The following is a 25,773-nucleotide window of genomic DNA, read 5'->3' as shown; positions in this document are numbered from 1 at the left end:
CAAGCCGCACTATACACCCATCACCAATATATTGCCGGGTTTATTATGACAGGAGCCTTCGCGCATGGGGCTATATTCTTTATTAGAGATTACGATCCGGAATAAAATCTAGCTTCAGTCTAATTTTCATACATCTGATGCATACTGCTTTGGTCTCTGGCGGGGCGGGTTCAATGGCTCTCTATGAATTAGCCGTTTCTGACCCATCCGATCCCGTTCTTGATCTGATGTGGAGACAGGGTATGTTTGTCATCCCATTTATGACTCGCATTGGAATAACAAAGTCGTGGGGGGGGGGGGGGGTGGAGCATTACTGGAGATACCGTAAACTGATGCGGGTATCTGGAGTTACGAAGGTGTAGCTGCAGCTCATATCATACTATCCGGTTTACTTTTTCTAGCTGCTATTTAGCACTGGGTCTATCGGGACCTCGACCTGTTTCGCGATGATCGCATGGGAAAACCATCCTTAGATTTACCCAAAATATTTGGAATTCACCTATTCCTTTCAGGGGTACTTTGTTTTGCCTTCGGGGCATTTCATGTAACTGGTTTATTTGGGCCCGGCATTTGGGTATCAGATCCTTATGGATTAACCAGAAAGGTAGAACCCGTAGATCCGTCTTGGGGAGCTGAAGGATTCCATTTCTGGGTCTAATGACCAAAATGAACTCCCGCCCCCATCATTCCTTCCAAGTCAATATTCCGATTTTTCTGTTGCATCTTCCCCTCAAGTATAAGAAACTGTGAATTCATTCCATTCTAACTGGATTTGATGAATTATTACAATCCACTGATCAATATTGTTGATTGAGATACATAAAACGTTTTATTATTCAATAACTCTTCTAGCACTTTTTGCTATTAAGTTGAGAGAAAACTCGACATGTGTGTGTGTGATATTCAACAGTATAATGGAAAAGGAAAATCTCACTACATTGAATATATCACACACACAATGTTTGTGTGTGTGATATTCAACAGGAATATCACACACACAAACATTGTGTGTGTGATATATTCAATGTAGTGAGATTTTCCTTTTCCATTATCTTGTTAAGACTCTTGTGATAAAGTGTTAGTTGTTTTCATTAGTCTATTATCTATAATAGATTTGACCATTTGTAGCTAGAGAGAGAGAGAGGGGAGGTAAATGATCTCTAAATGTTTCTCTCCAATAAAAAGGAAGAAAAGCGTGTCATTTTTTCCCGGTGCCCAAGCCTGGGCGAGCTGTGTCACGTGTGTAAGTAGCCCAACCGCCCGTCAGTTTGAACGCGGTGCTAGAGGTTTCTTTCTCTGTGATAGCACTGTGCTTTCACCATGGCTACGCCTGCGTTAGACTCCATGGCTAGCCGCAAAGAGAGTGCGTCGCAGATCATTTCGGCTCTGGACAGCCATCAAGCCTTGCTTACCACTTGCATCAGTCAGTGGCAGGACCTACAGCGCCATTTCGCGGACCTGGAGGAGGCCCTGCAGAAGAGATCTAACGAGGTAGCGGAGCGCGAAAAGGCGTTCGAGATCAGGATTCGCGAAGCGAAAGCGGCACTGGACAAGAGAGAGAGCACCATCGCCAGCCGTGAGGAAGCTTCTCTCGCCCGCGTGTTGCAGCAGAAGGATGCTGCCATTGCTGCTATCGCTGAAGAGAAGAGGAAAGCTTTGGCGGCGCAGCGAAAGAAGGAGGAGGCTGAATCTGCTTCAAAAGGTGCGACAGGAGGTAAGAAAACTGTTAAAGCCGATTCAAAAGCTGGAAAGGAAGCCAGAAGCGAGAAAGATGACCGGGAAATTGTTAGAGACGACCGGAAAACCGCTACAAGTGACCGCAAAATCGAGCAAGACGGCTGGGAAAGTGCAAAAGGCGACCGCAAAATGGACCGCAGGACCGAGCAGAAAGGAGACGACCGGAAAACCGCTACAAATGACCGCAAAACCGAGCAAGACGGCTGGGAAAGTGCAAAAGGCGACTGCAAAATCGAGCAGAAAGCCGTCAAAAGTGATAGTAAAGCTGAGCAAGAATGCGGGAAAATTGCCGAAGGTGGCCCGAACAACACTAAAGATGACAAGAAAGCAGAGCAAAAAGGTCGCAATTCTCTGAAACATGACGAAAAAATCATGAAAGATGATCAGAAAGCCAAGAAAGAAGACCTGTTACCTGCGAATGCAGGAGCTAAAAGTGTGAAACGTGGAGCTTCTACTAGCCTCGAGGAGGCTATCAATCAAGCAAAGGCTGCCTATGAGGCTCAAGTGGGTCCAACTTTGAGGTCTTTCTGTGAGAAGATGGATGCTATAGGTCTGAGGAAGTTCATTGTCCATCGCCGGAAAGATATTCGTGATCTTCGTGCAGAGATGCCTGCTGCACTGCATGCTGCAAGCGACCCTTGCCGCTTGGTGTTGAAGGCCCTGGAATGGTTCCATGACCTGAAACTCAACTCAGAGAGTGTTAAGGATTGTGCAGCCAGAGCCCAGCGCAGAACCTGCATTCTTCTTCTGCGGTCTCTTTCTCCGCTTATTGCAGACCCTGTTCTTGGAGAAGACTATCCCATTGTGCCATCCGATGTCAAGGAATTAGCCAAGGGCATGGCACGGCAATGGCATTCTAAGCTGCTGGATTTCAAAATCACAGATGATTATTCTTTGGATGTCCATGGGTTTCTGCAGCTCCTTGCCACATTTGGAATTGCATCAGAGTATGATGATAATGAACTACTAAGTTATGTTATTTCAATATGCCGCCGCAGTAAAACTCCCGAGCTATGCCGGGCTCTCGGATTGACAGGGAGGATACCAGGTAACACTGCCCTAATATCTACTCTTCAATGTAACATCAATATATCTCTATGATAACGCTTGTATCCACTCGTAACCCTTGAGCGTTTGTATTACTTACCTGTTGTTAGCACTTGACCGTTGAAATCTTTGCATGCCCATGGTAGGCTTGTCTAGTGACATTGCCATAGTTCAGTGTTGACTTACTCAGTAAAACAATGTGAAGAATCCTAAACAATACAAATATTCACGTGCACATGAGGCATTACACCCTGTCCCAGTGGCCAAGTGGGCATCCTCCCCCTTGTGGAGTATATGCTTTACTTTATATGCCCGTTCAATCTGGAAATCTGTTGATTTCTGTTCACTTCATTGTCAAACATCTCATACATTCTTATGTTCTAGAGCTCACAATCAGAAACACACATCTGCAAGCTGATTAGAGGAGCTGGAAAGTGATACGCAGCAATGTTGGCTGAGTACTCGTTCCTAACAGTAGTGTTTGGGGCTAAGATCAGGGAGATTGGTCTGGGTATCATTTTGTACTTGGGTAGCGTTTAGTGGTAACCTTTCCTGCCCTTCCTTCTGGCGCTTGGCTGCCGGCTGCTTAGGAACCTCTGCTGGTTACCAACAGCAGTCTGTTGGCTGCCGACAGGGTTTCATGCCCTTTCATGATGATGATGATGATGATGATGGTGATGCTGATGATACTACTTTGGCTTATGTTGATGCTAATGATGATGATTCTACTGCTGTAGATGACCTAAATGCTGTCCTAACTGATTATCCTAATCAGGGATTATGCTAGACATGCCGAGGATTGTGCCATGGCACGGGCACGCACGTGACATCCCCTCCTGCTATTGTAGACCACTCCATCTGATACCTTGTTGCATTCTTCTGTTGGATCTGTGCACCTTCCTTGGGACTATGCTTAGTGGCTTAGCCTGAATGCTATGATACCAATGTTGCATGTGTGGAAGCCTTTGTACTACTAATCCATAGCCCTAAGCATGATTAAGAACAAGATGCTGATTAAACATGGTTAAGACAGAGGAGAGAGAAGAAGAAAGAGAAATTGCTGTCAGAGTTTTTCTTTATATTATATGGTACAAAAAGGTTGCTTAATGAATGTACATGGTTGAGGCCCTTGGTCAGCCCCAAAGGGGTTGCCCTCTAGCCCTACATACTCTTCTATTGAATGCTATGATGATGAATGAGTGAATGAATGACTTGATCTGCTGAATTATGCCTTGTGCTTATATATGTGAGCAAGGAAGCTAGTCGGCCAGTCCATAAGGCTGTCGGCCTGTTGGACAAGATAAATATGGAATATTCCCAAAAATGCTACGCTTAATTGCCATGTTACCCACACAATGTTGCCCTTCCTTCTGGTGCTTGGCTGTCGGCTGCTTAGGAACCTCTGCTGGCTGTCGACAATAGTCTACTGGCAACCATCTAGTCTGCACCAAGAGTGAGTGGAGTGCTGGATCTCTCCATGTAGCATTGCAAACAAGAATGCGAGCAACCATCTAGTTTGCAACAAGAGAGCCTCCTCCAAATCATAGTGGTTGAGTACTTTAGGTACGGTGCGGTATGGTACGTGTACGGTACGAGTACGTAAAGTACGCATCAAGATAAGTACTTTTAAGTACTTTCATGTTTTTTACTATGTATGTATGTAAAATAAAAAATATATAGCATCCATACAAAAATAGCATGAAAGACAATGGTAATACTGAAATGAAAAATAATCTATTAACTACTGAGCAATGATCACTGACTAAAATAATTAAAAAACGGGCCAAATAAGTGTTGTACATTGAACCTCATATTTGGTACGAAGACCTTATCCGTACGAGGTACGATACGTATAGAGTGGTACGAAAAGTATTGAAGGTATTCATTGGATGAGTACGGGTACGGAATGCAACTATGCTCCAAATGAAGAGAGAGGGCTTCAATTTATAGATTTGTGACTCCCATGAGTGAAAATGGAAAGAGAAGGCTATGATGACAAGTGGAGAGTGACACGAGCTGAAGTGACAGTTAGAAGTCATCTTCTGTCTTTATCAGACACCAGGGCCTTTGCTGTGGGTGTGCCCGCCCTTTGTAGGTGTTTTCTCATATTTCCTCACTCCCCGTATTTTTTTCCCATTTTTTCCTATTTTTTCCATGGTGTGGGTGGCTGCTCTATGCTGGCAGGATGACCCAGAAGCTGGCCGACTGCACTCGTGTGCATGTGGAGCAGGCCGACTGTACTGTTCAGGTCGTGGACCTTTTTTTTGGCTGGCCGACTGGAGGAGACCCAGTTGTGAGGCTGGCGGCTGTTTTTCCATTGGCTAACTGGATATATGGGCCCATATAAAATGGCCCTATTGCCCCCACACCATTGTATCTTGTTTTCATCTTTGGGATCTTGTGTATAGAGAAGAGTTACACGCCTCTCTCTCTCCTTCTCTTGTTTTGTCTATTTTCTGCACTCTACTTGCTCTTGTGGTCTCAGATTTGGTTATCATCTCCGTTGCGTATTTTGACATGGTATCAGAGCCCTAGGCTCTTGAAAGATCTTGGGAGTTTTTTGAGCAAGAGGGGGATTGTTGCGTTGCTGATTGGTGGACTGTTAGGGACTGTTCGGGAAGAGAAGAAGCAAGAGGAAGGTGGGTTGAGTTGCTTGACAGCCACTTGCAGGTAAATTTTTTTTTCCCACCCACCCATCCTTTTTTTAGTTGCATCCCCGCGATGGCAGATTTGTTAGAGCTGGCTGAGAAGCATGTGAAGATCCCAACACTCCCCACGTTTCCAGTGGACCGTCATTTGGACGGGAACAATTACGGCATCTGGAAGGTTATGATGAAGTCTATGTTGGAGTCATATGACCTTGCTGATTTCATCGTTATTGGGGTTCCACGGCTGGAAGCAGAGGAAGGGGAGTTACTGTCAACGAGGAAGGACCGCGAGGCACAGGCATAGATGTGGGATCGTGTCAACGCCAAGGTCCGTTCATTTATCTTCCTCAATTGCACACCGCAAGTAATCAATCACGTAAAGCATATGACGCTGGCCAGAGGCATATGGCAGCACTTGGCTTCTCTTTATAATAGGGTATCGCCTATAAATAGGATTTCCTTGGAAGTACAGATGCGGGTTATGAACCCTGCAAAGTCGTCGACGATGCGGGAGCACATTAACAAGCTACAGGCCCTTCAGCAATAGGAAGTCCAGGCTGGGAAGGAGATATCATTAGAAGATATGGCCATTTTTTGTTGTCGCACTTGCCTGCTCAGTATTCCGCTTTCTACTCCTCTTTGATTACTAGTGGCAGGCTCAGCACCATTACCTGGGAGGAGCTTGTGCCCATGGTCTTGGACCAGGAGGAACGATTCACGAACCCTCCTCATAGCGGAGGTTCGGAGGCCTTAACTGGCCAAAGGCCGAAAGGCCGGAATAACAACAAGGGCAAAGGGAAGGCTTCACCGGAGAAGTCTTCTGACAAGAAGCTTGACACAGAATGAGAGAAACTGAAGGCCGAGAGGTCCTGCAATGATTATGGCGAGAAAGGTCACTATTGGAGGAAGTGTCCTAAGCAGACTGGGAAGAGTGCTGATTCTTCGTGGTTCATTGATCTGGTTGCTGAACACCAGATTGGACTTGAGCTTCTTCATGGGGCTGTTGAGCTCTTTTATGCAGACGCCATTGAAGTCTCATTGGGACGCAGGATTGCGGATCTTGCGGTATCTGCAGAGTACGAAGGATCTAGGACTCTTTTACACAGGAGGGGATGGAGTCAGACTCCATGGTTGGAGTGACTCAGATTGGGGAGGAGATCCAGACACGAGGAGATCTACTTTAGGTTACAGTTTTACCCTCGGCTCAAGAGCAGTAAGAGGCAGCCAACTATTGCCCTATCTTCGACAAAGGCAGAGTACCGGGCTACTTGTGGTGCTGCTTGCAAGGTTGTGTGGCTGTGGAGGCTGCTAGGCGAGATTGGGTTTCCACAGAAGGAGCCCACAATCATCCAGTGTGATAACCTGAGTTGTATAGCTATTGCTCGGAACCCGGTCTTCCATGCCCGGACCAAGCACATAGAGATACAGTATCACTTTGTATGTGAGAAGATCTTGGCTGGTGACATCTTGCTACTTTATTGTTCAACGGAGGACAATGCGGCGGACCTCTTCACGAAGTCTCTACCTCAGGCTACGCTCAAGCGGCACTCCAGCTCCCTAGGGTTGATTTCCCAGCCAGGAGCTGAGAGGGGGTGTTAGAAGTGATCTCCTGTCTTTATCAGACACCAGGCCTCTGTTGTGGGTGTGCCCGTCCTTTGTAGGCGTTTTCTCATTTTTCCTCACTCCCCGTATTTTTTCCCCATTTTTCCCTATTTTTTCCATGGTGTGGGTGGCTGCCCTATGCTGGCAGGATGACCCAGAAGCTGGCCAATTGCAGTCGTGTGCATGTGGAGCAGGCTGACTGTTCTGTTCAGGTCGTGGACCTTTTTTTTGGCTGGCCGACTGGAGGAGACCCAGTCGTGAGGCTGGCGGCTGTTTTTCCACTGGCTGACTGGATATATGGGGCCATATAAAATGGCCCCATTGCCCCCACACCATTGTATCTTGTTTTCATCTTCGGGATCTTGTGTATAGAGAAGAGTTACACGCCTATCTCTCTCCTTCTCTTGTGCTGTCTATTTTCTGCACTCTACTTGCTCTTGTGGTCTCAGATTTGGTTATCATCTCCATTGTGTATTTTGACAGTGTCATGTCAATACTTTTATCAAAACGCAACTTCATTATACACGTCATGCATACAACATGAAAACTTCTTTTGCACCACAAAAAAATTATTCATCAAAATTCTAGTGTTTAACCTTGCTTGTCACGTGCATGCCGGTGCCATGACTGAACATATGCATGAACAGTCTTAATCCCTAACTAATCCAACAATTTAGGACATCATTTAGGTGTCATCATCTTCACCGTGGGCATCAACATCAGCATCAGCAGTAGGCTGTAGCAGCACATCATCAACCCCATCTTCATCATCTTCATCATCTTCATCATCATTATCAGCAGCATTAACATTATCATCACTAAAAAGGCTTGGGACCCCTGTCGGCAGCCAGCAAAGGAGTGTCAGCAACCAACAGAGAGATCAAACAACAGGTGGCAGGCGACTAGAGACAAGGCAGCATTCGCAGCAGTTTAGGGATTTTATCCATATTCTCATGTCCACAACAGGCTGACAGCATCTATAGTCGGTTGATTGGCATCCCTCACATATATATAAGCAAAAGGCATAATTCATTCCATCATCAAGTCATTCTCATCATTCATAAGTCTAGTCATTAGCTAGCATGTAGAAAGGGGCCAAAAGGTCACCCCTATGGGGTTGACCAAGGCCCAAGTATGTACATAAAATTAGTCACCTTTTTGTACAATATTAAATACAAGAAAAAACCCTGACACCAATCTCTCTTCTTCTCTCTCCTCTATCTTAAATCATGTTAGTTAGCATCTTGTTTCTTAATCATGTTTAGGGCTGTGGATCAGTATAGCAAGGCTTCCGCGCATGCAACATTGTTGTGATATGGATGTTAAGTAAGTTGGTAGAAGCAACTTGAAACGTCTCAGTCTTAGACTAAATGTCTAGACCAGTTGACGGTTAAACCATTTGATAACTCTAGGGTGGATGGAGATCCACGGGAGTATTTTGATTCCCAAGACTTTGGAGTCATGTGGATTTTCCACTTGTTCGATGGGGTGTATTCCATCGAGACAGGGTAGTGGGATTGTGTGGACCTTTGGTTCATCCCAATGTGTTGGGGTGAAAAGTAGCCGGAAGCCGTGTATTGTCTTTAGGTTCTTCGAGGACATGGAACATCTGTAGAAATTGATGGGGAGTTTTATGCTTGCCCTAAAGTAGACGTATCTACTAGTCACGTGTGAAATCGTAATCTCGGTTCAGTCTTAGGTGACGACTGGACAGGGGAGATCTTGCGGTTGGTCGATTGTACAAGAAGTACAAGGCACTAGAACTTGGTTGTGCATTCAATGGACTAGACCTTGCCAACAACTAATGCAGGATGCCATCTGGTATGACAGTTGAATTGTGGTATGGATGTGTGCTAGGGTTGTTTACTAAAGAGCTTGTTGCACTTTGTGACTAGATGTCCTATTGGGATTCAGCTCTTGGATGAGAGTTGGATTGATAGAGTAAGCAATTGGATCTTTGTAGCACGATCTACAAGAAGAGTCTTACACTGGCCTAGGTAAGAGGGAGTAGACTTGAGTAGATGCTATGGATGCATGTCCAAATCTGGGGATTCGCTTACATAGTCTTGTCTCCTTATGCATTCATGTAAATTGAAGAGGAGGAGGGAAGTATGTTATGTCTTGACAGACATAGGATAAGGATTGCGGGCATGTGCTAATCCAAGATTAGGATTCAGATTAACCCAAGATAGGGGTAAGGCTTAGAGGGGTCACACGTGGGCTAAGGGCACTAGCAAAAAGAGGTCTAGATTGGCTAAAAGCTTATAACTAGCCTAGGGCTAATAATCACTAAAAGCTTATAAATAAAGCAAAAAAGCTAATAAATAAAGCAAGGGCTAATAATAGCCGGGTTATTACTATATAAGTAACCTTGGGGTCACTTATTAGTCAAGAAGTCAAGAAGTCAAGTAGTCACGCGGTGGCCGGGGGCTACCAAGGAAGTGTGTAGGATCTTGTGGCCATGGAGCTGTGAGGTGGGTGGTTCGGTCTAGTGGTATGGGATGTCATAATATCTAGTCCATACTATGCATGATGGAGTTGATGGTTTATTGTCTTGTGGATGACTACCATGAGGTTATAAATTGCACTTTCTTATGAGGTGAATTTGGACATGTTCTTGGATTCATCTAGGTATATCTTTATGTTGTATGAGCGGACATGCAAATTTCACATTGTGAAGTTTTCGTCCAAGTGGCAGCCAGTTGATATTGTGTTAATTCTTCCTATCTTTAGTAGTGCATATGCCCTATCAACTACCTTTTTGTTGTAATAATTCTTTCTATTTGTTATAATCTTTAGTGCTAGGCTTCATTATGGCCGAGTCTGCCTTGTATCTCTGGAGCTCTGACAGAAACTCAGTACATAGACCTTTGTGTGAATGTATGCTCTTATGTGTGTGTGTGTGTGCGTGGGGTGTGTGTGGGAGCATATATTGATACCAAGTTCTACACCCACTATTGGGCACTAATGATGTTAGTGGGGATGTTGTAGTATCTATGTTGGGGTAAAGGCATTATGCCCACCCTTATAGTGTGTACAAGCCCATAAGTTATAGTACATAGTACACTTAGTACTTTTAATGTACTAAGTGCACTATGTGTACTAGTGCAAAATATACATGTGTGATAGGGGAGTCACACACTCACTTGATGAGTTGACTTATCCCCACAACTCTCTCTCTCTCTCTCTCTCTCTCTCTCTCTCTCTCTCTCTCTCTCCCTTCTTCTCTGTGTATGTCTCCCACATGAAACCCTAACTCTTAATCTCCCATTCAACTGGTATCAGAGCCTGCGTGTACTGTACGGACCTGCGTGCTGCATCAGAACTGGTCGCCTGTGTGTGCTGCGTGGGCAGAATCTTGTGTAGGTGCTAAGGCACATGTGAAGCTGCCCTGTGCAGAACAGGGCAAACCAATTCGTAGGAGACAGCGCTGGACTTTAGGCAGCGTGAGCAAAGCAGCAAGGCGTTGGTGGCCACAAGGCGTAAACCCAGTGATGAAATAGTCGGCTGGCGGAGCTTCGCTCGAGCTGCTGGTGAAAAGGCGGAGTCGGCGGCAACAAACACGGCAACATTGAGTTGGCCGCAACGTTGAGTCAGCGACAACAAACACGGCAACATTCAATTGGTATCAGAGCGAACACGCCTACGAGCGAGCCTCTATAGCCGCCAGCTTCGGTGAGAGCAGGTTCTTGGTGCGGTGAGCGTGGAGAAGAAGCGACCACGTATCACGACTGGTTCCGCCTGTTCCGCCTGGAGAAGAAGCGACCACGCATCATTTTGACTCCACGCCTTGTTGTTGACCCGAGTCGAGTACGCCTGGTAGCCCTGGTTGCCTCGCTTCTTCAGCCCGTTGCTTTTCGTGCGCCTACCTCCAAGCGCCTGCATCTTAGTCTCCTTCAGCAAAGTAGCTAGGAGAAGCCTTAACTTGCAACCTGCAAGACCTACACAGAACAGCAGCAGCATCATCACTCCCTTTTCCTGCAACAAAAAATCAGAAATTACAAGGTATTTGCTTCAATTTTTTTTTGGGATTTGCAATTGAGCAGGTACAATCATCAATTGAGCAGGTACAGGTGCCAAATTGCCCAATTTTTGAGCAAAATTGGCAAGATTGGGTGACATTGGTCACAATCAGAGTCAATTTGCAGGAAATTGGATGTCAAAATTTGGGGCTTTTGATGTAATTGTGCAATTAAGCATTCATACATGCTTATGATGTGAGAAATTTCACATTCGGGCAAAATTGCAGGAAATTGATGTGCAAATCAAAGGGCTTTTGTGCCGATTGGGTTGATTTGCATGCAGGCACTCGCATTTGATGCTTTGGGCAATGTGTTGATGCCTGTCAAGCACTCAATGTGCCTGTAAATCAAGGGGCTTTTATGTATTGGATGTATATGTGGCCAGGGGGAAGCATTGCGAAGACTCTGGATGCCTTCATGTGCGTTAATGTACCATGTATGATCAGAAATTGATCTTAAATCAAGGGGCTTTTCAAGATTTTATGCTTGTTGAGCTTGGCAAAGCAGTAGGCAAGACTTTTATGCCTTGAATCTTCAGAAATCAGCTTGCAGTCAAGGGGCTTTTGCCCAATTTCTGTTCGGGACTGTTGTATGCAGTGGTCGGGACTGTAAAAGTCTGATTTTCACTCATTTGGACAGCCAGGAGAGCATTTATTGTTGCTGTACTTGCTGGTACAGATTTGGTACAACTTTGTGCAAGTTTTGGCATGGCTGTACATTGATTTGAGTAAGGAAAAGGTTCATTTTCAGGTGCTGTACTTGCCGGTACAGATTTGGTACATCATTGGTGAGCACTTAGTACTGCTGTACAGTACTTTGGAAGGGGAACAGAGCACATTTAAGGTGCTGTCCTAAATCTGTAGCAACCAGATTTTGGTGATTTCATCACGTACAGTGGGAGTAGAGTTGCATTTGTGCTTCCGCAGTGGGAGATAAAGCTTGGGAGAACAACTGTGAGCACTTTGTGTGCTTTTGGTGCACTGTTTGCACATCTTGCAGGGAGTCAGGCATTGACAGGTTGCATATTGCTATGACAACCACATGTGAGAGCTCTTCATTGCTTCACATCAAGAAGCTTGAAGGCTCACATAATTATGATATTTGGCAAACCCAGTGCTATAATGTGTTGCTCCAGAAGAAGCAGCGCAAGCCTATCAAAGAAAGGGGTGTAATGCCCGCTTCTCTTACTGCTGAAGAGTGGGAAGATATGGATGAGCTAGCAAGATCCACCATCATGTTGTCTGTGTCAGACACTTTACTTTTCAGCATTCGTGAAGAGAAGACAGCTTATCATGTACATGCTGATTTTTTCTTTTCCTTCATTTAAGGGCACTTTGCCTTTAAGTGGGGTAAAGGCATTATGCCCACCCTTATAGTGTGTACAAGCCCATAAGTTATAGTACATAGTACACTTAGTACTTTTAATGTACTAAGTGCACTATGTGTACTAGTGCAAAATATACATGTGTGATAGGGGAGTCACACACTCACTTGATGAGTTGACTTATCCCCACAACTCTCTCTCTCTCTCTCCCTTCTTCTCTGTGTATGTCTCCCACATGAAACCCTAACTCTTAATCTCCCATTCAATCTAGTCCACACTATGCATAATGGAGTTGATGGTTTATTGTCTTGTGGATGACTACCATGAGGTTATAAATTGCACTTTCTTATAAGGTGAATTTGGGCATTTTGCTAGATTCTTTTGGGTAAGTGGTATGGGACGCTAGGTTGGGGCCATAGTCACAAGGGACGGGGGATGGTGACGGGGGACGGAGACGGGACGGGACGGGGGACGGCCATAAGTAGGGAATGGGGACGGGGGAGGGAACGGCACTCAAAAAAGACATTTTTTTTAAAATTTTCTACTCTACACTTATTCTACTTTGGAAGTACATCAAAACGAGCACAAATTTACACTAAAATGGTAAGCTTTTGAGTCATATTAACAAAATACGCCAATCAAAGAGTGAAGGCATTCACGGTTGATTGTATTAATACAAATGCCTCGTAGACCTTGCCTATGCATGGTTGCATAGCGTCTACAATCCTCAATAGGTGGACTATGGGCCTCACCATAGCATCTGTGGTCTTCACATGCTCCCACCAAGAGGCGTCATCCGCCTGTAGCCTACACTCTTGGCCAGTGTTTGTACGGGACTCTTGCATGGCGACAAACTCGTCGCTAAGGAAAAGCCCCCTCAAAGCACCGCTACAATCCTTCAACCGGCCCAACATGAGAAAGTTGTAGGCAAACCGAGTGTCGGAATATTTGAGGAGAGAGAGACAAGACCTCTTGTTGAACTCATGCCGAAGTCTTTGGTGGTTGAGGACAAAGGGGACCATGGTGTTGGCCTCCTCAATGAGCGAGCTGATCCATGGTAATGCCCCGATGTCCTTGAGGAGGTTGTTTAGGCAATGAGCCATACAAAAGGACACCGTGACATGTCCATACATCCCTTGGAGAATAGCTCCCGCCACCCTATTGGAAGGCTCCCCATCCGCAACAAAGCCCACTACATGCTCGGGGCCAACGATCTCCATGGTGGTAGCCCACTCCGCCGCAAGCACATCCGCGCTCTTCCCGGTGCCGGATGCATCATGAGATGAGATGAAGTACATCTCTCCGCGGGAATATGCAACCACGCCGTGAATACTCCTCTTGCGGGTGTCACTCCATCCATCCACAATGAGGGAGACTCCGTTCCTCTCCCATTGCTGCTTTGTGTTATCGGTCGCTTGCTCTACAATGCGCTTCTCCTTCTCGAGCAATGTAGTGCGCAAGCTCTCGGATGAGGGGGGTGTATAGGTTGAGCCATACTCCCCAATCTTCTTAACCATGACCTTGAAGTATTCCGACCTATTCAAGAAAGTAATTTACTAATGAGAAGGGGAAGTGATTTACTAATGAGGAGGGGACTAGGATGATGAAAACATGAATGATGAATTGGCAATGATCGATTGCACTTACCTAGCCGCTTGAAAGGCAATGTGGTCGTGGAAGAAGAAGCGGGCCACCGCCATATCCACCTCCTCCTTCAACTTGGGGTTCCAATTCTCCCCGAGTGTAGATTGTTGTCGTGGGCCACGTAGTGGTTGAGAGGCTGTGGAGATGGAGGGTGCCGGCGTCGTGGATGGAGTAACATTCCGACTTGATGGTGAAGGTGATGGTGTGCATGATCCCAATCCACCACATGACTCCATTGTAGAGGCTTGAGTTCCTCTCCCCATCGTCGCGGGATCCACAGCCACTCGTGGTGTCGTCCTTGTCGCTTCGACCGCCTCGTAGACGCTAAGCTTGTCAAGAAGTTCCCGTCTCTTCTCGGGCGTGACATTCGTGCAAAACCTCACCTCATGCCCACTCTCAATCAAGAGGTGGGCTCGCACTTTGTCGGCGCCACCCGTTCGCCGGTACGGGCAAAGCTTGCATACCCATGGCCGAGAACGGCCTCCATGAGTGGATGGGGTGTAGTTAACCTCCTCCCACCATGTCCATCCCTTTGTCCTTCTACGGGAAGCCCCGGCACGTGAGGAGGATGCCATGGTTGAAGATGGCTTGACTCTTGAGCCTTGAGGAATGAGAGAGAAAGAAAGAAAGAAAGAAAGAAAGATTTTATTAACGTCCTTCAAAAGACCGAACTCGGCCTATGAGACAAATCAGTGTACCTGTGTGGGGTATCCTCTGTCATCCCAACAAAATGAAAAAGTACTAAACTAAAAAGCTGAATCTGGGTGTGCAATAAGTACAATGAGTGGGGGAGGTGATGGAGCTCTACTAGGAGAATGCAAAGCTATATGCATGGAGTATACAATCATGATATGCAACCTAGCTAGCTCCATCTTGTACCATACTGGGGGTATAGAATGGTATACATCAATGAAGGGGGTGTCCACAGCTCCCTGAAGAACATGCCTGGGTCTGTTGTGAAGCGAGCTAGTCGCTCCGCACCCTCTCTGTGAAACTAAGCTCTGATCTCTGTCATCTCTCTCTGGTATAGGTGTGGTGTCCGAAAGCCAGGTGTCCTCTGTCTCTTGCGGGCTCTGAGTGTCTCTGGTCTCTGGAGAGTAATTCCCTGCTGTGTAGGGCTGGGAGTGGGGTGGATCTCTGAAAAAATGTAGTTATCTGTGTTTGTCGTCCCCCCTCTGGAGCTGTCTGAGCTTGTAATGATGTCTCTCTGTGACGCTGTATGTCTAGAATGAATCTCCCCAGTATGCGTTGGTCTGCTGCCTCAAAGATCTGGCGTAGGGAATGTGGCTCTCTGAATAAAATGGGATATCCCTCTCTGATGGTTGTATATGCTCTGCATCTGCATACATAATGCTCCTCACTCTCCACCTCCTCTCTGCACAATCTGCATACCCTCTCCTCTCGGGGGATCCGTGCTGCTCTGCCAGTCTCGATCTCCAATCAATGTGATGAGACTCTAAGCTGACCAATAGCTACTCGGGAGCTGTGTGGTAAAAAGCCCTCCATGTATCTAGGCCTCTCTATAAATCCATCATCAGTGATACTCATGAAGTGATCTCTGTAGTTACTAGTATAGCATCTTCGGTGGAAGAGGCTGTGTAGGCGATATCCATGTCTCTCGTGTATAGAGTTGCCATAGGTCCTGTCTCAATACTCTGTTCCTCTCACTATGAGAGAGACGGATATGTGGTGCGTCCCTGTCATACTGGAATGGTGGTAGATGATCCATGTCTAGGCCATGCTGTGAGAACCAATGTGTGACCTATGCATTCCATGATCCTCTGTCTCCTGCCTCAGCCAGCTGTCTAGATGCCTCAAAAGCTTTGTATGACAATCTGTCCTGTGGCATCTCTCTGAATCTGTCTAGCAGGCATATAGTCTGGAATATGGCCTCTACCATCATAGGAGGCGCAGCAAACTCTGCTCGGATAATGTCATGAGGTACTGACGGTTTGCTGCGTATCATGCGTGTCGTCATGAGGGCCTATGGTCTCTCTATCTGTGTCCACCAATGGGTAGCAAGTCCTGGCACCCATACCGCTGCTCCATACATCAGTGCCGGTGTGACTAATGTGTCAAATAGCCACCCCTTCGTCCGGGGCTCTTGAAAATGTGCCTGGTGGCACTGTCTCTCTAGTCTAGCCAATGCTGCATATCCTCGTGTCAATTTGGCTCTGGCTGCTGAACCCATGGTGAAGCGCGTGGCTGCTGCAGAAAAGGTAACCCCTAGGTACACGTATGATGTCACCACCTCCATCTGGCGTCCTGCGAGAGTGAATGTCAATTGACTCCTGCCCTGTCTCGATGTATGAAAGACCATAACCTTGGTTTTCCCAAGGTTCACAGTAAGACCCCTCTGTGTGCAGAAATCATGGAGTGCATGTAGATGTTGCTGTAGACCTCCTGGAGACTCAGACACTAATACAATATCATCAGCATAAAGCATAATATGTACTGAGGTACCTACTAGATCAACTCCATCTCCGCCTCCCCGTGTAATGAAGTCACCCACCTCATCAATGTATAACCCAAATAGCGTGGGGGAAAGTGGGCATCCTTGCTTCACACCAATGGTGCTAGCAATAGTCTCGGACATACCTCCTGGGCATCTGACTCGCCCAAAAACCTGCTCATATAATGCATAGATGCCCCATGTCATATCTGCTGGTATGCCAAGAGACTGCAGGCGTTGAAAGAGCATCTCTCGTGGTACTGTGTCAAATGCCTTGCGGAAATCCACAAAGCAGCAATAGAGCTCTCTCTTCCTCACTCTGGCTTGATCAATCATACATCTCAAAGTGAATACATGGTCAATGGTAGAGAAAGCTCTCCTGAAGCCTGCCTGCCGTGATGAGCGTAAACCTGCTCGCTCAGCATATAAGCTAAGCTCTTGCTCCAACACTGCACCATAGAGTTTGGCCAACACGTGGCCAACCATAACCGTCCTGTAGTTGCTCGGATCGAGCATATCCCCTGTTTTGTGGATCGGCACAATGGTGTGCATCGTCCACTCCGCAGGCAAACCCTCTGCTAGTGCCCTGTTAAACAGGTGTGCAAGAAAAGGAGCCAAAGAATCTACTGCATATATGAGACACTCACCCTGTAGGCCCACATGGTCGGCGGCCCGTCCATGCTATAGGCGGTGGATAGCTTCCTTTACCATCGAGTGGGTAAAGAAGCTAGCTGTGGTAGGTCGAGGCTCCTATGGCTGAGGTATAGGTGGCTGTTGCGGGGCGTGGTTTAGGCCCTCTGCATATGTGTGTGCCATGTCTGTGAGTCTGCAATGGGTGTCGGTGTCTGGGGCTCTTTGAAGTGCTGCCATGAGATAGGGCTATCTCTACTCATGAAGAAATGGAAGATCTCTAGCTCCTGTATCTCTGCGAAGGCCCGCCTTTTGCGGCGAGTAAGTCTCCTCATCTCTCTCCTCGACTCCTGCTCTGTGATGGCTCCCAAGGCTCTCTGTATGCGGAGCCGTGAGTATAGGGCTCTGCACTCGTCATCATACCATCTGTTCTGGGGCATACTCCCAGATTTCGCAGGCTCTCCTGAGTGGACACGATGTGGGAAGCTCTATAATGCAGCCGTGTGTAGGAGTGATGCTAGCTGGGCTGTAATGGTATCCATAGGTGCCAGAGGATCCATGAGTAGGAGCCCATCCTCTACTCTGCCAGTGTATATGTCTGCCATGTCATGTGTGAAGTAGATGGTAGTGTGTGGCGTCGGTATGTGGGGGGCTGGTGATACTGGTGATCCGGCTAGTGAAAATGCCAAGTATGTATGATCTGCCCCAATAGGACGAGATGGGATGGAGAATGAGGTGACGAGCTGTGATGCCTCCAAAGAGCCCATAATGTAGTCCACCACCGTGCCTCCGGTTCGTGTATGATCCCCATGTGGGAAGCATGTCAGCCCTCCTGATCCTGGCCACTGTAGCATCCCGTTATAAATAACGAGACGATGCCTGGCTCCCAACTCTAGTAAGTGGTCCCCATAATGTCCTCTGTCTGGTCCAGTGTCCTCTGATGCCCGACTAGCTCCTATCTCCTCTGGATCCACAGGGTGGAGGACATGGTTGTCACGGTACGAAAATACGATACCGTACGATACGATACCGTACGGGAATTTTTGGTACGATATGAAATTTTCGGATACTGTACGATAAAATACGATTTTTATTTTTTACACTTACAAGCTATGGAGCTTCAAGCTTGAATGTGAGGGAAGGTTGGGAGGGGAGGAGTCTACAGTGCTTGAGAAACCAGTACATGGATATGTGTCTCTCCCGGTTGGATCTCCCGATTGTCTCCAAAAAAAACCTAGATGGGTAATGCAATACCAAAGGTCTCCCAGTGTAGCGTTTATGACTAAGAGACCGTCCTTGCACAAATACGAGGAGTGCATCTAGGGTGATAAGTTTAGGGACTCCTCTCTAGATCAAAATGGCCATGTCCAAAAGTTCTCCCTCGTGCATAACTTGAGAATCTAATTGTCTAACCTACCTATACCAGGGATCCCCAAGTGATGTAGCAAGATTCTTTCATCCTACCAATCAAGTGTACACTACCAGTCTACCTCGCCAGATTTTTTAGGTCTCTCCACAACCCCATATGGAATACTGAGTGGACACGAAAGTTGCGAAGTATTGCGAGTATTTGGGATCTTCGTAAAGCAGGGTTTCTATTTTTTTTTTAGCATTTGGAATTTTTTTTTCAAGGAAAATTTTTTGGGGGGGGGGGGGGGGGGGCTCGTACCGTACGATATCGTACGAATTCGTACGGTATCGTACCGTACGACTCGTACGTACGAACCTGCTCGTACGCGTACGAGAAACAACTATGGTGGAGGATCTCCATGTCATCATAGTCATACACCTCTCTGTGTGGGCATTGAAGTCACCCGTAAGAAATACTTCCCCTAGTGTAGAATAATGCATAATCTCCTCTGATAGACAAGTGTATGGCGAGGCTCCTGTCTCCTCCTCCTGTGGCATGTCCTCTGTAATGACATAGGAGGATCCTGATGGAGGAAAGTAACATAGGGCTATGTATATAACCCTGTCCTGAGAGAGCTGTAAGCTGATCCACATGTATCTGGCCTTTGGATCCTGGGCCTCAAGGCTCAAGGGCCAAGGCCAAGCCATAAACGGCCAAGCCAACAGCCATAAACGGCTAGAAACGGCGAACGTAACGGCTAGAATTTGTTAGCATATTCATCCCCAGTTTCTGCCCATTTCTGGTGTCCATTTGGTCCCCTTTTGTATGGCCCTTGCTTGTGGGCTGGCCACCCTTTTTTTACTATTTTTCTGGGATTTTTCCTAGCCATTCTGGCATTTTTCCAGTCGGCCATGTCCAACAGCTCCAGTCGGCCTGTTTATGAGCTCCAGTCGGCCAGCACTTCCCCACTATAAATAGTGGGTGCTGGCCTCTCATTTCTCATTCAGTCTTGTACATATTTGCTCCCTCACTTATGAGACTAACACTGTCTCTTGCTTGGGACTGTTTTGGTTCAGTATATTCAGCATAGTTTGCTCCATATCTCTCTCTCTTGCACTCTCTGTTCAGCACATTCTAGTGCCACTCTGCTTCCGCTCTGTGCACTCTTTCATGGTATCAGAGCTCCCGGTTTAGCAACCTTTCTGCTGCCCCAGATTCAGCCCTGTTTTTGAGCATCTTCTCCTCTGCGTTTTTCTTCCAGATCCATAGCTTTTGCTGCTGCATTTTTTGGACAGCACTCTGCTGGTCGTTTTTTTTCAGATTGGCTTCACCGATTCAGCCGTCTGGCTCTTGTCGATCAGCGTTTCATTGCCCACTTGGAGATTGGATTGCAGGCGGCCTGTTTTCTACAGGACAGCACTTGTTCACTGCTGCGTTTTCCTCTCCAGTGGCCCTTTCCCTTTGCAGAGGGGGCTTGTGGTGTTGCAGGCTTTGGTGGCACTCTTGGTACCTGTGGAGGACACCTTTTTTTTTCTTCAGAGATTGTGCGTTTTCTTGAGGAGAGCCCAAGCTACTGTCTATGTTGTTGCCTTTCCCTCTTGCACCCTCTTACAGCATATTCCCTGGCCCTGTGTGGCTACCTTTTCTCTCTATATCAAATCCGCATTTTTTGCTTCCCTCTTCTAGTGACCTCAAGGTTGGAGGTACAGTCGACAGAAGCTTCTGCATTTTTTGCTACAGGAGGATTCTCAGGTGCTGTCTAGCTTCTTAGGGCTGTGTTTTGGTGGGAGGAAAGACCCTATATCAGCGTTTTTTATCTTATGAGGGTTGGTCCTATTGATTGCATCAATGATGACAACTTCAGATTTGGCTCCCATACCACTCTCTTGTTATTTCCTTGATGAGGCAGACAAGTTGGATGGTGGTAACTTTCAGTCATGGAAGTTGCAGGTTACTTCTATTCTCAGGGAGTATGGTTTGATGGAGTTTCTCTCGTACAAGAATTGGTGCTTGCCGGACCTTGCCTCTGCGGAGGATGTGTGTCGGTGGAGGAAGACTGACGGACAGATCTATGGCTTTCTCCTCCTGAATTGTCAGGATTCGGTTCTTCGACACTTCATCTATGCTCCTGATGATGCTTCTCTACCTTCTATGTGTGGCAATTGCTTTGTGACCTGTATGGTGATGCCAGTGATCGGCAGATGCTTTTTGCTTCTGGGTATTGTGCAGCGAGTGATTTTGTGGATACTTCTTTTGGAGATGTTCCTGCAGCAGTGAAGGATATTGGGCTAGTTTTGCTCATTGCATCTGAGGAGTTTGTTTCTCCTGTTGCCCTGCCTTCAGTTTCTGTGCATACTTCTCCTTGCCAGGATGATATCTCTGGTAATGTTTTTGAGGAAGACAGTGGGCTATCTTTGCTCACAATTTCTGAGGGGGATTTTTCTCCTATTGCTTCGCCTTCGATTCTTTCTTCGTCAACCAGTGACCAGGATGTGTTGCTGGTCCCTTTGCCTTCTATGGAGGAGCCTGCTTCTACGCTGTGTGATGCTATTGAGGAGGCTACTACTACTTCAGTTACCACTACAATGAATATTCCTACTTCCCTTACTCTGTGTGAGGATTTTGGATTGTGGTCAGGTGTGTCCGTGACCGTGCCTGGGGCACACTGGTACTTCCATGGATTGAAGGATTGGGATTTGGATTTGGTTGGGCCTGTGGAGTCCCGACATCAGTTTTCAGAGGGGGTAGTTGAGTTCTTACATCTGGCGATGCCGACCTTTGAGAAGGGTGCTATTGTACAGCATTTGGCTACTCTTGGTACAGAGTTGGAGCAGATGGACTCTATTTCTTTTGAGGGTATTATCTTCTTGGAGCTACAAGCTTCTAGGGATTCTTGTGACACTGTGTTTATATTTGGGTTTGGCACTGATATTTGGAGCAGCACGACGCAACCTACATGGTTGTTCTCTTCTAGAAGAGCAGTGTACCTTGCAGCTTGTTCTGTTGCTATTATAACTGAGTTGCTGTGGAGATTGCTTGTGGAGCTTTCCTGGTACCTGTTGTTGCTGCTTTCTTTTGTCTTTGACAGAGGACGACTTCTTCGACTTCTCCGAGTTATGTTCAGCATCTGGTGCTGAGAGGGGGTGTTAGCATATTCATCCCCAGTTTCTGCCCATTTCTGGTGTCCATTTGGTCCCCTTTTGTATGGCCCTTGCTTGTGGGCTGGCCACCCTTTTTTTACTATTTTTCTGGGATTTTTTCCAGCCATTCTGGCATTTTTCCAGTCGGCCGTGTCCAACAGCTCCAGTCGGCCTGTTTATGAGCTCCAGTCGGCTAGCACTTCCCCACTATAAATAGTGGGTGCTGGCCTCTCATTTCTCATTCAGTCTTGTACATATTTGCTCCCTCACTTATGAGACTAACACTGTCTCTTGCTTGGGACTGTTTTGGTTCAGTATATTCAGCATAGTTTGCTCCATATCTCTCTCTCTCTTGCACTCTATGTTCAGCACATTCTAGTGCCACTTTGCTTCCGCTTTGTGCACTCTTTCAGAAACGGCGTGTGCAACGGCAGAAAAACGGGCAGAAAATCGCGCAACGGCTCCCTGTCGTCCCCCACCGGCGTCCCCGTTCCTGTAGGCATCCCCGTTCCCGTCCCCTATGAGTGACGCTTCGTAGGGGACGTCCGTCCGTCCCTTGCCGTCCCCGTCGCCGGTCCGTCCCGTTTTGGCATCCCTCCGTTCCAAGCACTCGTCCCTTCCGTCCCCTGTGACTATGGTTGGGGCCATTAGCACCAAGCAGGCTAGTGGTAGTTACACCTCGGGCTCAGGGGTGGTTTGAGGCATTGAACCTAAGACCGGGCGGCGAGTCATTAGCCACAATCCATCATGGTCATGTGATGCATACGATGATGTCGGGTCTATGAAACCTCGTCAAGGTTTTGGTTCTAGGTCATATAATCCTTGGGTGTGGTCTGTGCAAACCGGACACTTCTTTTGTTGGGTTAATCCAGATAACTACTGAATTTGGTCCACCGATTGCTCTGTGTTCTCTGTTAATGCAGTCACTGATGAACCGGGGGGGGGGGGGGGGGGGGGGTGGGGGGGCTAAATTCTCCTACAAAAGGCAGTGTCAATCTGTTTCCCACCCCCCCCCCCCCCCCCCCCCCGCGGTCAGCCTGCACAAGACAAAAATAGAAAAAGTAATGCCTTTGTCCCTTGATTAGAGGTGTTTCACCCGTTGGCTCTCCCTGGCTTGTTTGGGTTTCTAGGGGTGCTGTACCAGGGTGCCCCATGGCTCTGGAAATCCCTGCAATTGGGGTCTTCTGAGTTCCCGACTTGTTGATCCGAAATGGTCGTATAGCCATGTGTCTTTGGGTGGCTCCCTCCTGTCATCAGCATGTATCTGCACTACCCCTGCAAACCCTAACTTCAATCTCTCAGTCACTCAAAGGACCTTGCCCCTTTTTGAGGGCTTACAACTGGTCTACGAAGCTTAAAATGGAGCTCCCCTTTAAATATTCATTAGCCTCTATGTTTTTTCTTGTCCATGTGTTGTGAGGAGCTCTCACCTAGACGAACCTGAATATGTCAGCTGCCGTCTTGGTACATATATTTAAGGACTGATGCACGTGACAAGTGTTTAAGTGACTTAGTGGTTCTGCATGAAAGTTTTGCCTTGCTGTTGATTCTATTCTGATTGCAACATGTTCTCGTTGTCTAATTGCACAGGTCTGGTAGACAAACTTCTCAGAGAAGGCAAGCCACTAGAGGCACTGTCCTTTGCGAAGACATTTGGCTTCATAGAAAGACTACAGCCAGGTTTCATTCTGCAGTCTTATGTAGAAGAGGCTCGAAATTCGGCCCAATTACTCGTAAAGAAAGCTCCAACAGAGCTGTCTGGCCAGGTGTGTAGCAGCACTTTGTTGAAGGTGTTTTTGGAAATAAGTCCCGGAAAGCCTGTCTGATTTATAGCTTTTACTTATTTTCTGATATGAGATTCATCTTCTGGGTTTCAGAATGATGCGTGTGCGAGGGAACTCGCAGCATTGAAATTCATGCTAAAATTTATGAAGGAGTATGACCTGGGCCTGTACTATCCCATTGAGAATGTGAACAAGCGAATTGCTGAAGTAGAACAAGAGAAAGAGGAGAGGAAAGCGTTGGCAGATGCTCTGAGGAAGCAAGCAAAGAAACCTCGTCTGAGTGGTGGTCCTGGTGGCAGCGTCAGCAAAGGGAACACTGGAGTGGATGGTGGTGTTGGTTATGATGCCTCTAGCCTTCCCAAGCCTACCTCTGTTAGTGCTCTTGGTAGAGGCTATTATGTCCCCACTGACCTGGGAGTGCACAGTAAGTCCTTGCTTTCATCGTATGGTTTAACAAGCCAAACCGGATACGAAATTAGGCCTGATGCTACATATGGCTCTGCATATGGTGTTGGAAATAGAAGCCAAGTTCCATTAACAAACTCCAGTGGTTTTTTGTCAAGAGATACAGCTGGCTCTTCACTGTTTGGTCCGGTTTCTTTGTATCCTAATCCTTCATTGACTGGGCCAGCGTCTTCGTACCCCAATGTACCTTCATCTTACAGTGGATACCAGTTTGGTACTGGCTTACCCCCACCTTCTTCTGGTTATAGATATCCTTCATAAGGTAATGTCTAGCTCAATTTGTAACTATGAACGGCTCTGATCCTTGTGGCACAGACTGAATGGATGGCAGGGCATCTTGGTGGTTTGTGCGTGGCTAACTGGGCATTGCACCACCTTATAGTGCTATGCTGGTCTTGTCATTGTGTCTATGACATGTGAAAACTTTTTGACAGCAGGTGTGACTATCTTGTGTACTCTGCTAGCTTTGAATGGTCTTTTTTAAGATATAATTTTGTCAAATAGATGGCCTTGCATTGCAAGTTTTATTTGCTCTTTTGCTTTCCTAAATTGCTGCAGTAAGATGTTATGTTCACTTCTAGCATGCTTTTCTTCAGATGTATTATTTAGAGTTTTAGAAACACATTGTAGCTTGGTTTGGGACGAATATTTGCTGACTCCATGTATGTTGCCACTACTGTATTAGGCCAGGTTACCGTCTACAACTGCACCCTTACAATTATCTTTGTGTGGTATCTATGAGCTCATTTGAGCTATAAAATTTGAATATCCTTTGCTCTTGGAACATGCAATGATACTTAATTATTTGTGTTTTTGATTGTAGAAGGTGGAGTGGCAGCAAGTTTCATGGTTGTGTGAGTCCTCAGCAGATATATCACTTTATTCCATTGGTGGACAAAGTTGTAAAGTGTTAATAAGTGCCTCTCTTCCCTGTTGGATTATATCATCTCCAGAGGGTCTACATCACCTTTTTTAATGCTTGTATTGGCCATTTATGAGGCCCTGCATTGGCATATCTTAGCAAAGATTATTCAGTATTTTTTTACCATTTTTTGGTATTTTTAGGCATTTTATGTAGCATTTATGTTGTCGGCCTGCTACAGTTGGCCGACCAACATACTAGGGGAATATATAAGGGTTGGCTCCCTTTCCCTCAATTCATCTCATTTTTCAGCATTTAGTTGAGATCATTAGCAGTTGCTACTACTTCTCACCATTGTACAGCACCTACGGGCTTCCCTTGTGCTCAGATTTCAGCAATAAACATCAATTTTCAGCATTTATAGGTCTTGTACTTGGGCCTACATCTTTGTTTTATATTTGCTTCACTTTCTTTCATGGTATCAGAGAAAAGCATTGACATGTGTAGAAGAAAGCTGCGTTTTTTGTTTTGGAGCAGAGGCTTCGACAGTTTGCTGCGTTTTTTGCAGATTTCAACATAGAAGGTGCTGCGTTTTCTTTCGGGGAGCAGAGGCTTCCTCAATAGTGCTGCGTTTTCTTCATTTGACACTTGGGACTGTTGTATTTACATCATATATAGCGAAGATTGCTGATTTTTTTGATTTGCTGAAGCCCTCTTCTAGGTGCTGAGGACAAGGAACTACATCTTTTGGAGAGATCTTCTTCCTCTCCTTTCAGTTTCCCACCCTCTCTTCCTTTCTTCTTGTGCATAGCTTGAGAGGACTTGTTGATTTTTTTTTTCAGCCCCTTTCTTCAGAGAAGGTTTCTTGTCAGAGGACATGGCTTCACGAGATTTCTCTACTGCTGCTCCTTCTCCTATTGATTCTCCAACACCATCATAGCCTCGATCCCTTGCTCCCGCCGCTCCACAGGTGGTTCCTATTCCCAATCTTTCCTCTCTGGGTTTCTCTATCCAGGTCTTGCTCCCACCCCTACCCACATACCATCCTACAATCCTCCCCAAGTC

General features: G+C 46.5%; 2 protein-coding genes across 2 annotated transcripts; one reads left to right on the top strand and one right to left on the bottom strand.

Annotated features, from left to right (window-relative positions):
- The first annotated feature begins 1,211 nt into the window (after positions 1-1,211).
- On the top strand, positions 1,212-24,376 carry LOC147610852 (uncharacterized). Its single transcript, XM_086785472.1, has 3 exons — positions 1,212-2,785; positions 23,188-23,363; positions 23,475-24,376. The coding sequence occupies exons 1-3, from the start codon at positions 1,321-1,323 to the stop codon at positions 24,105-24,107; spliced, it is 2,274 nt and encodes a 757-aa protein (XP_086641598.1). The 5' UTR covers positions 1,212-1,320; the 3' UTR covers positions 24,108-24,376.
- LOC147610853 (uncharacterized) lies at positions 13,019-14,455 on the bottom strand. Its single transcript, XM_086785073.1, has 2 exons — positions 14,028-14,455; positions 13,019-13,916 (listed from the first exon to the last, which is right to left on the bottom strand). Exons 1-2 carry the CDS (start codon positions 14,285-14,287, stop codon positions 13,019-13,021), a joined length of 1,158 nt encoding a protein of 385 aa, XP_086641199.1. The 5' UTR covers positions 14,288-14,455.
- Positions 24,377-25,773: the final 1,397 nt, after the last annotated feature.

This window comes from Cibotium barometz, chromosome 48, assembly GCF_041138505.1.
Source record: "Cibotium barometz isolate CiBa-2024 chromosome 48, ASM4113850v1, whole genome shotgun sequence".
Lineage (NCBI taxonomy): Eukaryota > Viridiplantae > Streptophyta > Polypodiopsida > Cyatheales > Cibotiaceae > Cibotium > Cibotium barometz.
This window is presented reverse-complemented; position numbering and strand designations above follow the sequence as displayed.

What these genes read in the sequence shown, in the direction of transcription:
- LOC147610852 (XM_086785472.1), top strand. Translation starts at nt 1,321, where the DNA reads ATGGCTACGCCTGCGTTAGACTCCATGGCTAGCCGCAAAGAGAGTGCG. An exon ending in ATTGACAGGGAGGATACCAG is followed by an intron (nt 2,786 to 23,187) that starts GTAACACTGCCC and finishes CTAATTGCACAG; the next exon opens with GTCTGGTAGACAAACTTCTC. An exon ending in CAACAGAGCTGTCTGGCCAG is followed by an intron (nt 23,364 to 23,474) that starts GTGTGTAGCAGC and finishes TCTGGGTTTCAG; the next exon opens with AATGATGCGTGTGCGAGGGA.
- LOC147610853 (XM_086785073.1), bottom strand. Translation starts at nt 14,287, where the DNA reads ATGGGGAGAGGAACTCAAGCCTCTACAATGGAGTCATGTGGTGGATTG. An exon ending in ATTGCCTTTCAAGCGGCTAG is followed by an intron (nt 13,917 to 14,027) that starts GTAAGTGCAATC and finishes TTTCTTGAATAG; the next exon opens with GTCGGAATACTTCAAGGTCA.